This window comes from Neofelis nebulosa, chromosome 7 (assembly GCF_028018385.1).
Source record: "Neofelis nebulosa isolate mNeoNeb1 chromosome 7, mNeoNeb1.pri, whole genome shotgun sequence".
In the NCBI taxonomy this organism is placed as follows: Eukaryota; Metazoa; Chordata; class Mammalia; order Carnivora; family Felidae; genus Neofelis; species Neofelis nebulosa.
Genome location: NC_080788.1, coordinates 64112600 through 64129668, shown reverse-complemented (window position 1 = coordinate 64129668; position 17069 = coordinate 64112600). Strand labels below are relative to the sequence as shown.

Here is a 17069-nt window from a genome sequence, read left to right as displayed (position 1 = left end):
CTGTATCCATGTTTATTTGTTCTCTACTGGCTTTGTTATGAGGTGTGGGTAAACTCCATTCCTAAACCAATACAACATACACAAGACATTACAGTAAATATTAGTAACATTGACAGTTTCTATCCCATTGAAGGTGACTGATTTGCTTGGAAAACTCATTTGCTGCATTTGTGGAATAAGAACAAAACATTAGCCTGCCCTATTAAAAAGAAAGCAAGGACTCAAAAGGTGGACCCCAATAGGATACAATTTTATGTTTTAGAAAGGTAATTAAACATTGAGTCCATTTCAGAGTACAGTTCTGTTTCTAAAAAGAACAATGAAAACAAAGGGAAAAAAATATAAGCGAGGCACACACAATGCTCACGGCTACATTTTCTGACCCATGCATGACAGCACTGGATAGGTAACACACAATTACATGTCGTCGAGAAGCGTTAGAAGTATAAATGAGGGAGGAACCGTCATTACCAAATTGGGCCAAATGAATTTACCTTTGGTCAAAAACAGGACTAAAAGGATTTGGAAGAAATCCAAAAAATACATATCAAGTATCAAATTTTTAAAGAGAAGACCAAAGCATTACAATAAGCAGAACTTGAGTATGGGTGAGCTAACAATGAAAGCAAAATACTAATTTCCAGTTTTTTTTTTTTTAATTTTTTTTTTCAACGTTTTTTATTTATTTTTGGGACAGAGAGAGACAGAGCATGAACGGGGGAGGGGCAGAGAGAGAGGGAGACACAGAATCGGAAACAGGCTCCAGGCTCCGAGCCATCAGCCCAGAGCCTGACGCGGGGCTCGAACTCACGGACCGCGAGATCGTGACCTGGCTGAAGTCGGACGCTTAACCGACTGCGCCACCCAGGCGCCCCTCTAATTTCCAGTTTTAATAACAACAAGTACGATCAGAAATCTTGTGAGTAGGTTAAAGGTCTGGCTTTGGGGGGTCCATGAAACACCACACATGACTGGCTGAGATAGATTCTTGTTGATTTTCCCTCTCATTCTAAAAATACTTCCCCCGGGGCACCTGGGTGGCTCAGTCAGTTGAGCGTCTGACTTCGGCTCAGGTCATGATCTCGTGGTCTGTGAGTTCAAGCCCCTGGTCAAGCTCTCTGCTGACAGCTCAGAGCCTGGAGCCTGCTTCAGATTCTGGGTCTCCCTCTCTCTCTGCCCCTAACCCACTCGCATTCTGTCTCTGTCTCTCTCAAAAATAAGTAAACATTAAAAGAAAAAAAAATACTTCTCCCATCTAAGGCAGCATAATCATACAGAAGTATAAATTACCAAATCATTTCATGGTGCCTAGGTGAAGAATAAAGAACTATAAGATAACAAAAAGGGCTACAGAGTTTGGAAAACTGATCTGAAAGATAATTCTTCGAAACAGGACATCATCCCTTCTCAGAGGAGCACAAACATGGCAAGTCTTAGGAGAGAATTCTAATTCACTTTTTTTTTTTTTTTTTAAAGTAGACTCCAGGTCCAACGTGGAGCCCAATGCGGGGCTTAAACTCATGACCCTGAGATCAAGACTGAGCTGAGATCGAGAATCTGACGCTCAACTGAGCCCCTCGGGCAACCCCAATTCACTTTTTAAGGAGCAAACCTACAGGAACTGTAAAGATCCTGATAGGACACAAAAAGTGTCCAGGAACGGGAGCTATTTTCCCAGGTATCCTTCGTGTTTACTCTGAGACTGACCTTCAAATCAGTAGATTGTACGGAAATAAAAGGCTTGTTAAGAACTAAGATTATGCCATCAAGGTGCTAAGAGAGTTTTCCTGCTAAGAGAGTTTACGATCATGTGTTTTAGAGACAATTGGATTAAAGGGCAATAAACTTTAGGTCCTGTGGGGATTTACAATAAAGGTGGTGCGGGTAGTTTTCCTGACAAGTCATAAGCAAAAAAACTTGAATTTTAAGATCCTAAATTTGTTTCTAATAGGAGCTAGCTCTTGCTCTTTCATAGTTTTTCTTCTCGATCTTGTTCTGGGGGAAAGACTCAGGTCTAGAGGGAACCTTAAAATAATAACACTGATTTTTAATAAGAACACTTTCCCCATCAGGGTAACATTTTTTTAAAAAATTCTGGAGCCTTTGCGTTGAATTATATTGTATCCCTTGAATGCACCTGATCTCATCTGAATTATATTCTAAATTTGGCTTACCAATCCTTGTTAGAAGTACCTTCAGCTGACATGCTAAGGAATGAACTATGTCACCTCTTTTCATGAAAAAAATCCATTACTTGAGATCATTCTGTATTCCTTCCCTTCTCTTAAACTCCTATAACAGAAAGGCTCAGTATGCCTCAAATACCGTTTGCAGAAACATATTAGAAAGCCATATGCTCTCACCACCCCCAACAAAACTCCCCCCCCCAACCAGCCCCACTACACACACTCAAATACCAGAAGCACAGAGATTTAGAAACCTGAGCTCTTTATAAAGTTTGATGGGCAAAAATGGCTCCTCTCTGTCACCACTGCAAATTCCCACCCATAACACCCCTCCCCTGACCCAAACTTTACAATGCATGTGTCATTTTTAGGAACGTCCAACAGCACGACTTTAACATCTCCTGGTACCCTCCCCCAGCAAAACTCAGCGACAAGATAAATCGCACTGTCACACATTGACATCAATATGAACCATTGTTAGTTTAATGTAAACTGAAAAAGGAGGCTCAAAAAAGAAATCGCTTATCTATTCCTCTAAACGTAATAGCTATAGAGTTTATTTTCCAAAGTCAAGGAAATGTGATATAAGCAATCATTAACATCCTCAACTATCAGCAGATGAAAACGTGTGTGAGCAAAAAAGAATCATGCTACATACCTATTACCCCAACCTTCATTAAAGGTAGCACAATAGCTAACTCACTTTTTTCATCAGAAATAAATTGGACTTAGTGCCAATTCATTGTATAAAGTGTGGACATAAAATTTTCTCATGAATCCAAGTTACTGACTTGTAACTAGACAAAACTTCTCTCTCTCAATAGTACCCCAGAACATTTCTTAAGTAGCTCATCTTTATTTGCTGCATTCTACTTTTTTTTTTTTTTTAATGCACTCTGGAGAAAAAAGTGTGAGTGTCTTCCCTTTGCCCTCTCTATGTGGTGCTTAGGGCGCTTTGATTAAGAATATCATCCATCCCTGCTGCATAAGTATGACCTTAGAAGGTCATAGAAGAGGTCATAGGAGACCTCTTCATACGGTCCTTTCATAATAGTTGTGTATTAAGTTAACACCTAGAAAGTGGTGGTCTCTTTCTATGACATCTGTAAGTCCAATGTAGAGGAGCAAGAACAAATTATTTAATATTTTACTAATTAATTAGTATCTATCCCCTCTGGTCTCCAAGCTACTTAAATTTAGAGGGTTTACCATAGTATTCTCATTGAGAGAAAGTAGAAAGTTAGTAAATGCAGTGGATATATGTTCACTTCCTCCTCAACACTCATGGTTACTGCTGACTCTTTACGATTGCCCCTAGTTTCTAGAGGTTATTCCAGGGAGATTAACCTAACTTCCATCTAGGACAGTAAGCATGAATCCTGGACTACAGCAATCATCAGAGTCCATCCCGCAGCCACAGAATTTGCTTCAGAGAGAATGTGATTAAGGCAGTTCAATTAAAGTGAAGCACAGAACCTCTGCTCAAAATCCTGACATATAAACTCCTTCCCATCTGGATGATTTATTTGCTGCATTCTAAAAGGCAAATTCTGCAAGATGATAAATGGTAATAAAAATCAAGTAATTCAAGTAAATCAAACTCTTGCTTGAGCAAAATACCACTGCTAGTAAGGAAGCAAAGTCCATGCTAACATTGCTTTGCTGAGAAAATTCATTTCTTTCTATGGCAAGTTGTACCTAACAGGCACCAGACGGGAAGAAAGCTGGAAAATCAGGGCCCAAATAAGAATTCATAGTGATTCCATCTGTCTAAATCACAATGAAGTTTTAACATATAAAATCAAATACAAAGTCATCATAGTACTTCAACTAGTTTTAACAAAGCACACACGTACATAAAATGTTGGTTTTATAACATATCCCTGATGTTGCAAGATTAGCAATAAAACACAATTTCACCAGGCATTTCAGTGAAGAAAAAAAAATCACTGACCAAATGCACCCCATGTCTCAAAAATATCAAAGAAGCAAAACCTAGGAAGAGAGAATCCAAATATCAAAAATCAGTATTTGAGGAATGGTCTCTATAGATGCAGTCAATGAATGTAAGAATTCAGAAAACAGTTTAATTTACCAACTTCCTTCAAAGCAAGCACGCCCAGAAAGTCATCGCTCAAGATTCTTTCCATTCTTCTGTCACATCTTCAGTCTCCTCTTCATCTGCACATTGAAAACAATAACCACAGTTTTTAGGCGATATAACTAAAACTATAACTATTTTTCAGATGAGAGCATCCTGGATTATCCAGATGTGTCCTGTTTTCAATAACATCCTTAGAAGAGAAAAGTAGAGGTATGGGGATGCCTGTGTCATTCAGTTGGTTAAGCATCCGATTCTTCATTTCAGCTCAGGTCATGATCTCACGGTTCATGGGTTCAAGCCCCAAGTCCACTCCTTGCTGACAGCTTGAGATTCTCTTTCTCGCTCTCTCTCTCTTCCCCACTCATACATGCACACATACGAGCTCTCTCTCTCAAAAAATAAACTTTAATAAGAGAGAAAAGCAGAGGGAGATTGGAGAGACACACACAGAGAAAAAAGGCAATGTGAAAACAGAGACAGAGATTGGCATGATGTGACCACAGAGCAAGGAAACCAAAGAAGCAATAGCCTCTCAATAGCCTGAGACAATGGAAGAAGCAGGGAGGCATTTTTCCCTGGAGTCTCCAGGCAGAGCATGGCCTTGCTGACTCTTTAGTTTCAGACTTCAGGCCTCCAGAACTTCGAGATAATTAATTTCTGTTATAATCATTTGTTGTGGCAACCACAGGAAATGAATACAGGTATATAAATTATATGTCAGTAATGTTGTTTCTTTTAATCTTTTAATTAATGGCAAATGATCTGGAGTTTCAGAGAGTGAAGTGAGAAATGCAGTGATATTGTGAACACACGGAGAAGAAATATTAAGCAGGGAGGAAGGTGGGTTATATGAGAAACAGACCTCAATATCCCACCCCTGAGATGAGGATAAGACCACGACCCAGGCCTCCACAAGTACTATTTCTTCTATCTGGAGTGTTCCGCTTCTCGCCCACCCAATAAAAGATCATCGTCCTTGGGGGCTCAACTTAAATGCCACTTCCCCATCTCCCCACGTTCATCATCCTGTCTGTGGTATTGCTGTGCACCTGTCCAGAAGCTCTTACTACACTTGTCTCGCCCCTGCTGTGGTTCTCTGCTTAAGTTCCTGCCTTCCTCAATGGACTATGAAATAATGCAGAGCAGTGATTATGTCTTATTCCTTATATCCTAGAGCAATGTCCTTAATGAATGAATACAATGAGCACAATGGAACCCTGGCACAGTGATTTCAAAGCAATGGCTACACAACTGAATCACCCAACACAACTGAGTCCTCCAACACGGACTTTCAAAAAGACTGGTATCCAGTCTTTCCACCTCTGGCTGCCATAGTGAAAGGAGCTGCTGCCATGTCTGCCCGCCTACAATGGGTGGTCGTGCAGAACTGCTCCAGCTTCCTGATCAAGAGGAAGAAGCAGGTGTACATCACAGAGTCCAATAAGCTGAAGGCTCACAACTCCCTCTGCTACAAGGGGCTGATGCACCACAAGAATGTGGGCGTGGAGCCGGCAGCCAAGGGCAAAAGGGTAGTAGTGGTGGTCATGAAGCGGAAATCTGGCCAGTGAAAACCTGCCGCATCCTACGTGTGGACCACCGTCAACAAGAATGCCTGGGCCCCCGTCAGCAGCATCAGGCATATGATCCGCAAGAGCAAGTACCGCTCAGATCTGCGCATGGCTGCCACTGGCAGAGTCAGCGCCAACCCCTGCAGCCACAAGCCCATGATAGTAAAGAGAAAGCAGGCCCACCCCACGAAGAGCTTCTGAGCACCTGCCTCTCATTGCCAAAGCAATGAAGATGTCAACCACCATGTAAAAAAAAAAAAAAAAAATACTGATGTCCAGAGCCAACCCCTAGAAATAGATTTCATTCATCTGGGATGGAACCCAGGCACATTAGTCTGTTTTCAATCTCACCTAGTCATTCTAATATGTTACCAAAGGTAAGAAGCATTGCCTAAGGGATGGACTCAGTATAGCTTAAAATGCCAGACAGATCTGAGGCAGATGCCAAGTTGAGAGATTTGAAAACCAAAAGTATACAAAGCATAGATGATCCCATACTGGCTATTTCTGTCTCCAAATAAAGCCATGCAAGAGGAGAGAACCCAAGCTAGGATATGCTTGCTCTGGGTGTCAAACGGGAAGGTTACCCAAAAGCAGTACAGGAGGGATGTTTAGAGAGGTAAAACAATCTGGAGAAGGTAGTATCTTCATTAAAATGAAATTTAAGAAGAAAAAGTAGGGATTGAGCACATTATCAAATAATTAACATTATTTTCACCATTAGTTTTTTTGTTGTTTTTTTTTTCCCCACAACCCTGGAGTAGAGTGACTAGCAGACCAGAGCTTCTCACACATTAACAAGCGTATATCACCTACTGGATCATCTTTTTAAAATGCAGAGTCTAATACAGTAGGTCTGGAGTAGGGCCTGGGACTCTGCATTTCTAAAAGCTCCTAGTGATGCCAGTATTTCTGGTCCATAGATCTAGTCTGCAGTGACGATCTTAATCTTTTCATTTTACCCAATATGAATGAAGCAATGGAATCAGAAGTTCTCATTAACTGATAAAATGGTAATACATTATAATATCAAAACACTCCAGCATGCCGTTGTTTACACTACTAAACAAAATGATCAAGTGGTATTTTATCAGTAGAGACAGAAAATAATCAGTGGCACATATTTATATGAAAAGTCCACCTCCAATCAAGAACCGGCTGAAAGAAAATTAGGTGAAAGTAACTTGAAAAGATAAGCTTAACAAATATAAACTTACTATATCCTCAAGTTTTACATCAAAAGGTGATTACCACTGGACACTTGCAATAGAGCAGCTCTGGTATTTTGATCAAATAAATTTGGGAGGTTAAGTTACTAAGAGCATCTGAAAAGCAGGGAGTAGCCTTGCAAAAGTAATTTCGCAAACAATAACTAGGAAGCCCGAAGGCACTCACAGTTTGAGAGAAACAGAACTTCATCAAGGCAAGGATGAGTCAAGTATTTCCCAAGAGCAAGCCAAACTATTTTTTAATGGAAAAAAAAAAAAAAGGTTAGCTAATAGTGTTACTATTCTAGAATCTCAGGGCTCCACTACAAACTGGGAAGCCTGTGTGACAACAAAGAAAACTTTCTCCAAACAATCCAGTGCCTTGGGAACTGTTCAGGTGGTCTGAGTAAGGACGTATACTAACACACACCCCCTTCGAATCACCCCAACATCCTTCACAAAAGCCGATCCACCTACAACCACCTCAAGATACAATCAAGTTACAATCAATGGTGAATCACTGTATCTTACACCTGAAACTAATCCAACACCGTACGTTAACTATACTGGAATTAAAATAAAATTTAAAGGTACCTAAGTAAAAATTACAATCAAGTAAACTTGAAGCATATTCAGATGGTACATTACCACTGTTGGTAGAACTTGTTCTGAGGACCCCAAAAGAGAACATAAATGAGCTTTGTTACAACTAAACCAAAACACCTATTTCTCAAATATGCAAGGCAAAATCTTGTAGCTTGCATTAATTTGGCAGACTGAACGCTCCACACCGGGCACTCTAATTTCAGTAAGTCAGATTCGGGCCCCGGACACAGGTATAAAACAGACCAGCAAAAAACTTCCAGATGATCCTGATGCTCAGAGCGGTTAGGAGTAATGTTCCATGGTTTGTAACAGTGCTTCTCAAACTTCACAGTGAGTATCGTTGGACGATCTTGTTAGTAAATTATGACTTAGTAGGTTTTCTAACAAGCCCCAGTAACTGAACCACACTCTGAGCAGCAAGGGCTTATAACCTGGGATGGAAATCCTAGGGCTCCAAATGCCCAGGCACATGAAGTAGAGAGGGGCAGACAGGGGGCCATGTCCCCCTGCATGTATGTGCTCCTTCTAAAGGGAACATCCACTCAGCCCTCCTTACTGGTTTAAGGACCTGCTGATTTATCAGGAAAGTCAGGAGCCCAGGCTTTTATAGGCAATCTCCTGATTAAATGTTCAATACATTAGTCCCTCTTACCCACAAGGAATATGTTCCAAGACCCTCAGTGCATACCTGAGATCATAGATAGTACCAAACCCTACATACACTAGGATCTTTCCTATACATCCATGCCTCTGGTAAGGTTTAATTTATAAATTAGGCACATAAAAGATTGAAATAACCAATAAAATAGAACAATGGTAACATACTGCGATCAAAGTTTTGTGCACATGGTCGCTCTCAAAGTGTCTTGTACTGTACTCACCCTTCTTGTGATGATGTGAAGTGATAAGATGCTTACACGAGGAGATGAAGGTGAATGGCACAGACATTGTGACATAGTGTTGGCCTACTGTTAACCTTCTGACCTACTGTCAGAAGAATCACCTGCTTCTGGAATGCTGCGGACCACAGGTAACTGAAACCACAGATAAGGAGGGACCAGTATAAGCCAACTCAGTCTAGTCACTGACCTAATTATGTGGACTCTCTCATTCGATCCTTATTGTAAGTATTAAAGCCATCTTATCTTAAATAAGGAAACCAAGGTGTAGAGAGATTAAGTAACTTGCCTAAGATCACTGCTAATAGAGCAAGCATTCAAACCCAGATCTGCCTCACTCAGAGTCCACACTCCCAACCACTAGGTGACATCATGCAGGTGGGTGGGCACAGCAGCCCTCCCTCTGCTCCTCTATGTTCTAGTCTGGGATCCTACTACTTACCCACACTACTACAAGCTTTAACTCATTAATTTGCTCTCTGGTGTCTTGTTCTCACTTTCAGTTTACAATGACCAATCATCCAGTTTGCCAGAGACTAAAGGTTTCCAAGGACAAGAACCATTCAGTGGTAAAACCAGGACACTTCCTGAGCAAACCAAAACAGTGGCCCTAGTCTTCATTTAGGGTTGTTATTTTTAAAACAACCTTATCTGACTCATTTGTTACAGAAATTTTTAAAAGCACTATTCATCATATGGGTCCTATGGGAAGGAAATTGAATTTTGTTTTCCTTGAAGAGTTAGTATAGTTCTGACTTTTTTTTTTTTTTTTTGCTACGTGACAGGCTTCATGTCCCTTTTTGCCCTATTCTTTTTGTTTTTGTTATTCATATTTTCCTCTTTACTATATGAACTTCTGTTGACAAGGAGCTCAAACACTTAGTGGGAAAAAGAATGCTGTCCATGCACGGATGCCTTTTGGTTTGGATTATCTGGAAAGCAAGTCAACATAAGAACTTGAGTAGGGGCACCTGGGTGGCTCGGTCGGCTGAGCATCCAACTCTCGGTTGAGGCTCAGGTCATGATCTCACGGTTCATGGGTTCCAGCCCCACATAGGGCTCAGGGCGGAGCCTCCTTGGGATTCTCTCTCTCCTTCTCTCTCTGACCGTCCCCCCCCAACTCCCTCTCAAAAATAAACAGTTTTAAAAAAAGATAATTTGATCAAATACTAGACTAACCATAGACCTGAAGGACTTTTTCTCTGAAGTGCCAGCACACTCCGTGGTGCCTCTGAGGTTAGGTGGTACCAAAGAACGCTTACTCCCTGCTCTCCTCACACTTGGATGTGGAAAACTTACGCTGGGGAAACATCCAGCCTTGTTCCAGCCTCCTCCACTCTCCACAAGAGAAAAGAGCCAGTTCTCTGACCAGTGAGTTTGGGGGGAAGAAACAGCTCAGCTCAGCCCCTTCCTCCACAGGAGTTAGCACGCCACCCCTCCCCCACCAAGGATGCTTCTTGACTCCTCCAGGCTATTGGTTCCACATGGACAGGTTTCCACAGGTGAGGCTTGAGTCTTTTCACCTCTGCCAGTGACTGGGTGTGTGAGTTCACTTGGAGGACGTAGCATTCGGAAGACCATTTGGCTGCCTACACAGGTCACGACAACGCCCTACATTTCATCAGCAATGAAGCCAACCTCCTTATTCTGCATCCGTCACAGTCCATCTATCTCTAAGTTGGTTCCAACCTGGGTGGGGAAGAGAAAACCCTATTTATCAGTCCCCTCAAGCCCCCACAGTGAGTGAGCGCAACACTGAATTTACTGGACCTTGTATCCAGAAAGTCAAATTTTATCAGTAGTTACCGCTAAGCTGAAAGCACAAGAAAAATGGAACTTTTAATACAGCTGTGAGGCAAATCCTTATTTTTCAATACCACGATTTAAACTGGACCTCAATAGCATTCAGTTTGGTTCTCTTTTTGAAGTTGTATCTGACTCTGCCTTCTAGAAGAATTTTAATACTTGTGACAGACCTTGGTTCATCAAGAAAAAGACTACTATATACAATAGTACTTGCTACTGAAAGAGAAAATGATAAATGGTTTTTCTCATTCACTCCTGCCTGTTTCTAGAAATCTGCTCTGAATCACATTCACGTGTGTCTATTTCCTAAGAAAGACCTGAATATAATGTTGCTGCTGAAAACACTGCTATTCCTCATTAAAGTTATGTCTGTAAAGGGCTTTTTGCCAAGAAAACTGGTTTGGCATTCAGTTTTGGTGTTCACTTTGGTAGAAAGCATAAAATTTCCGTTTAGTATTTTAGAATAAAATTGATTAGCAAAGTATTTCGATCCTGAACACTGAGGTTAGTAAAGTGAAAAACTCCAACCTCCGATACACTGACAGGCACTCAAAATGATCGTGCAGAACCTATGCCTTAAAGTATGTAATAAACCGAAACTAACAAACAAAAATGTAATAAACAGAAAATAAAATGTGGCTCACGTATTCACATGTAGGCCATCTCAAGCCTCCAAACTCACAAGAGTTGTGCTAATCGTACATTAGGGTTATCTGGTGCCTTCAGAGGCATGTTCCATGAAGTTGTAGGTAAACCCTCACAGCTTCTTTCCAGCAAGCCATGTTAAGTTCTAGTTCATTCCATCTTGTTATGTTCTGCTCAGAAGCAGATATACATCAGTGTGACTCAAGTTCCCATAGAAGCAAAGTCATAGTTTAGCAAAGTGCTGTTCTAAACCCCCTTACCAAGGGAATGGGATCCCAAATACAATAAATCACCACAAAGTTAGCAGGTTTGCCTACAGTAGACAAAGAGGAGATACTTTCTCTGATGACAACCCTTTATCCAAAAAGAAAGAAAATATACTGCAATTTGAGAATAGAACAAAGTTTTCATAGTTCATTTGTTAAATGAAGATCCTTAGTGGGGATATGCATAATGCAGCCGTCTAATCGAATTGCATATTGTAAAAATGAACTCTGCTGTTGGGTAAAAACTTCATAGCTTGTAAAATTTCATTTAAAAAGGGGGAAAGTTCCAAATATTTATAGAGAATGTGAGGCTTGCATAGTTCCCTTTTTTATTTATTTTGTGAAAGAGAGAGTACAGTGGGGGGAGGGGCAGAGAGGGAGAGAGAATCCCCAGCAGGCTCTGGGCTGTCCGCATGGGTCTCGATCCCACCACTGTGAGATCATCACCTGAGCCAAAATCAAGAGTTGGATGCTAAACCCACTGAGCCACCCAGGTGCCCCAAGGCTTACATAGCTCTTAAGCAATACCACCTGCTTTCATTCACACTGTGAAGAATAAGTGTGAACTATATTTTCAGCATATTATTCTAAAACTGGATAATTTAATTTGTTTCATTTATTAAACAAGCACTTGGTTTATGACTGCGCTTTGGACATCACAGAAGTAACAATAAATCAAAAGATAGGATCTTTGTCCTCAAAAGTACTACACAATTCTAAGGAAGAGAAAGTGTGTGTGTGCATAACAACTTCACAACAGTATGAGTGAAATGATCTGATAGGGGACCAATGTTCTTGGACATTCAGAGGAGAAATCAAACATTTAAAAGAGAGAAACAAGGAAGGTTACATTCAGAAAGGATGGGGTTGGAATTCATCTGCCATTGAAGGGGTACCTGAACATTCTTCAGAAGTAAAGAGTAGGGGCTAATACAGGGGCAGAGGAAAGCACCGGAAATCCTGAGACCAGATTAGCCATAACCTGAATAACATTTAGAGAACTAGGTAGAGAGTGATTACAAAGAGATTGAAGTCAGACTGTGGAGGCCTTGAACATCAAGGGAAAGAATTCGGGTGTCATTCAGCGGGCAGTGGAGAGCTCAAGAAGTTTTCTGAGCTGGGAGGTGTGGCTATCAAAGCTGTACTTTGGAGGAGTTTGTTTAGTGGGGGTCAGCAGGGGCTGGAGGAGGTGAGAGATCAGAGGCGGGGAGGATGGACCAGATCAGATCAGAGGGCTTTTACTCTGGTCCAGCTGAGGCAGCAGGAAGAACAAAGAAGGGATGGGCATGGGAAACACTGCAAAAGTAGAACAAACAATACTGAAGGTTGAAGGTGGGGAGCAAAAGAGACAGGAGATTCAATGATGACTCAAACAGAACCTGGGTGAGTGAGGAAACAGAAAGAAAAGAGGAAAATCTGAGTTGAAAGGAAAGATGAGGAAATCAGTTTGAGGCCATAACCTCATGGAGCCGGCTAGCGGGCAGTTAGAAATATGGGACTGGGGAGTTAGTTCAGAATTAATAGATTACAGATTTCATTGGTAATATATAGATAATTATAGAAAGATATAGATTTAATAGAAAATACATCATCAATAGCATTATCTACATTAGAGGAAAAGTTGAGGCTATTTAAATAGACTTACCACATACAACACAGATTATGTTAGACTTCTAACTTAGATAAATAATTGAATATTTGTTTATGTCAAAAAATATCCATAGTGTTTATAACCTGTACCATTGTACCACTGTAAAATGCAACACCGGATCAAGACAAAATGCCTGAGGGCATACAAGTAGCTGGGATGGGAACTTGTGTAGAAACGAATAAAACCACTAATAAAATGCATTTCACATTTTACAAATTCATCCCTTGGAATAAATTCTCATCACTGAAATTGGAAGTTAAAAGACTAAGCAAGCTATCCAAATTATTTGTATCTGTCCAAACTAAATTCTCTTTCATTCTGAAATCATCACTGTTTCCTGTATAGCCACCCAGAATATGTATTAATCACCATTAGGAATAATATATCTCATAAGAGCACTAATTCCAACCTTGATCTCATACAAACGTTGATAAATTTGTTATGTTGCATGCTATTGACACCATCTATGACTTCCTATCCTGTTCTACCTTAAACTATAACACCTTTATATTGAGATGCTTAGTATTATTCACCAAAATACACATCTTCTACGCCTTACCCATTTTTGGTTTCTCTGGAGAGCTGACTTCCAGACGATGGTCTTCAGATGAAAGGCTCACATTGATGTCATACAGTGGATCATCCAAGAAAGAGGGCCTTTTCAGTCTCCCAATGCCAATAGTCTTCGACATAAAATAGTCCTTTGTGTCACTAATAACCTTGTCCTTGGGAAATTGGAGGCATCTCAAATTCTCTGCTTCGATGACAAGTGCTTGAGACATGTAATGCCCAGTCAAGGCTTTGGTGAGATAGTAACCTGTACATGTTTCACATTCTGCATTTTCAGACATATTTGCATCTTTTACCTCTGTGCTTGTGACTTTTGTTTCTGACCCATTTAGTAGCTCAGAGAGGACAGATCTGGAAAGATGGGGGGACTGGGCTGTTGAATCCTCTACGTCTTCCTTTTCTCTTTCTGAAGAAAGTCTAATCATGGATTTTTGTCTGAGTGTGCATTCATCCAGAAGACACTTTAACCGTTCCTCAGAGAGAGGTGATGTTGAATCTAACTGATGAAACAAACCAAATGTTTTCATGGTTAGGTGATTGAGTAAACACATTTATTTTTGATAGTTTCCAGTAATACAGTATAAGTGTAAGTGCCAAGAAATCCCTTATACAAAACACTCAAACAGCAAAATCATTCATTTTAAAGTATCCACAATTTCAGGAGAAACGTACAGCATCCCCAGAGAACAGTTTTAGAATCCATCATGCCTACTAAAATCCTGGGAAAATCCCTGAAAACTGATGGAAATAAGTTACCACACCAAATTAACCACTAACACCCTCTCTACATGTGGAAGTAAGTTGAAATGGAGATATTAGAAAAGCACTTTCAATTCTGTAAGTCTTAGGACATCAAGTAGGGAAGTAAGCAACCAGCCCATTGATAACCAGCTAGGAATCCTGCCATAATCTCCATTAGGTGTTTCTCTGTTTTCTACTACTCCTCAGTGTGAACCCCATCACCACCCAATTTCTTAAAAATCTGGGGGGAAAATCTCGGGCAAACAGGTCAAACTACACCTGCCCCTGGGGATTTATCACTTCTATGTCTGTCCACAACTTTGAGTGGACAATATGACTGAAGACAGAAAAGAAAGGGTGAAGGGGTGATGCATCCTGAGATGTGTAGTTGTTTCAAAACTAGATCTAGACAGAGGCCAGGGGCATTCCAATAGCAGTGCATTCTGGGAGGAGGATTTGATGACAGACATTCCATCTCTGCCTGTACAGGCTATCAGGGCTGAGCATTTCAACCAAGATCTTAAGGATTCAGAAACATTGTTTTCTTCCAATGATGATCTTAGGAAATTTTTTTAAAAATCAAATGAAAGTATAGAGCTATGTTTCACAAGAATTCAACTGAATAGCAAGCCCCTTGAATCGCATCAATCTCAAAAGGAATAGGATTAAAATATACTGAAAAACACTGAAAATAAGTTCTCCTTCTCTAAAGAGTCAGCACCATTCCTCATTTATATAGTGGATTATTTAGGAAAACATGTATCCTTCTTTACAGGGGAATGCATTATCTAAGAATAAGAAGTCCGCATAAGAAGACCTAATCATGAATCGCAATGGCCTTAATTTCTACTTCAGTAAACTAAAACAATGCTATTGCCCTACTTAGGATCCAGTAGAATTAACCAAATATTCGACATGTATAAAGTATCAAGGAGGGAAGGTATTATTGGATAGTTAATTCCCTATTCTCGTGTAATGCTTCTAAGGCAGCTAACAAAAAACAATATGTAAAACAAGCTTTTAAAACATATTTTGTGTCTTAAAATTACATTTAACTTCATATATTAAAAACTAGTTTTCATAGTGACAAGTACACAAGAAATTATCTGAGAATATATTCTTAATAATTATCTGGGATTCAAAATTTAGATAACTCACCCTAAGATTAATATACATGTCAGAAAATAGGAGTTGGATTATATACTAGCAAATGCTTCTTTTAATTACCAGACACTTTAGGCATCCAGATGTGGTACTTTATCCATTATTAGGAGAGTTCCCTTCACCCTACTATGAAAATCTAGTCAACCAGAAAATAAAGGCAGTCCTTGAATGGTAGTAGATATTTAAAATACACTTTCAAAATCTGCTTATTTAAAATTGTTACATAAAATTGGTTACTTTTAAACTTTTTTTAAGGTTTATTCATTTTTGAGACAGAGACAGAGCATGAGCAGCAGAAGGGCAGAGAGAGAGGGAGACACAGAATCAAGCAGGCTCCAGGCTCTGAGCTGTTAGCACAGAGCCCAACATGGGGCTCAAACTCATGAACCACGAGATCAAGACCTGAGCCAAAGTTGGACCCTTAACTGACTGAGCCACCCAGGTGCCCTACATAAAATTGCTTAAAATGGGGAGACAATTCCCCGAGATTTAGAAAGGGCCCATTGTCACCTTCACAAATCATCCTCACCAAAGGCTTATCATATGAAATTTCCAGACAGTAGGGGAAGGAAAAAAAAAAAAAAAACACTCCATACTAGAGGAGGATGAAGGATTATGCAAGAAGGTCTGGGGTCAGGGATGGGGGGTGAAGGGGAGAAAGAGGAGGTAGAAGACAGATAGATTATCTGATATATTTGACCACTTCCACAAATAATATTGATAAAATAGATGCTTGGTAGTTCTGATGATGTATTTGGCAAGATACACAGAAAATTAAGTAAAAGGAACAACAAAGCAATTATGGGCAGACTCTGGGGAAAACAAAAAGCTCTATGAAAAGAAAGGAGAGTTAGTCTCAGATAAAATAGAAAATTAAGCAAAAGAAAATAAGATAATTTACTTTAGGACAAATAAAAAGTTGAACAAGAAGGGATACCATAGGATTCTACTTGCTTTTGCTGTAAATAATATTTGCATGGCCATCATAATATAAATAGTGATGACAGAGGTAACCAAAAATTGTGATGTGACTATTTGGGGGAAATAAGAGGAGAGAGAAGGAATTTTAAGAGTTAAAGTTAAATCCTTAGCTACCATTACAAGAAGTCAACATACAACTGATATAGTAATACAATACTATTGTATTATTGATATAAAATTTTATATTATTGTAAATTGACATAAAAGTGATTAATTAAGATAGCAAGTTATTAAAAAACAACATAGAGGTAAGCAGTAGGGGAAAATATCTAAAAGAATTAAGAGTGCTTGACTCTGGAGAACAAAAGTAAGGGGTGGGGAAGGCTGGGGCAGGGAGCTACCATTTTTGCTTACAAAATTTTAACACAACTTGTTATTTTCTTACTATAACAAAAACTAAAATTAAAATGAAACATAAAAATAGAAGTAATTTAAATCTATTCAATTTTTTTTAATAAAAATTAATTCAAAAATCAAAATCTGAAATATTACAATGAAATGTCCAACTGATTACATCTTTGGGCATCAGAAGCAAATCAGGTTTCACAGAGCCTGAAATTTATAATCTTGCAGCAGGGAAGGGGTACTTCTTTAAGAAAAGGAATACAAAACTGCAAATAGAAAATAGGTACTAGAGGAGTTCCTTTTTCTTAGAATGTGAGAAAGGTCACAAC

General features: G+C 39.7%; 2 protein-coding genes across 4 annotated transcripts in view; one reads left to right on the top strand and one right to left on the bottom strand.

The window, feature by feature from the left end:
* Position 1: 1 nt before the first annotated feature.
* The window catches only part of FSIP1 (fibrous sheath interacting protein 1), a 197624-nt gene continuing 180556 nt past the window's right edge, over positions 2–17069 (bottom strand). Inside the window, exons 11-13 of one of the 3 annotated variants that reach the window (XM_058738238.1) lie at positions 13499–14009; positions 4282–4367; positions 2–61 (exon numbers count right to left, since the gene is read on the bottom strand). In XM_058738238.1, the coding sequence (XP_058594221.1) occupies positions 4321–4367; positions 13499–14009 (558 nt within the window). In that variant the 3' untranslated portion in view covers positions 2–61; positions 4282–4320. Of the gene's footprint in view, positions 62–4253; positions 4368–13498; positions 14010–17069 lie in introns of those variants that run through there. The other 2 variants (XM_058738239.1, XM_058738237.1) reach the window with 2 other exon arrangements.
* LOC131516772 (large ribosomal subunit protein eL28-like) lies at positions 5643–5983 on the top strand. Its single transcript, XM_058738240.1, has one exon. It carries the CDS (start codon positions 5643–5645, stop codon positions 5856–5858), a length of 216 nt encoding a protein of 71 aa, XP_058594223.1. The 3' UTR covers positions 5859–5983.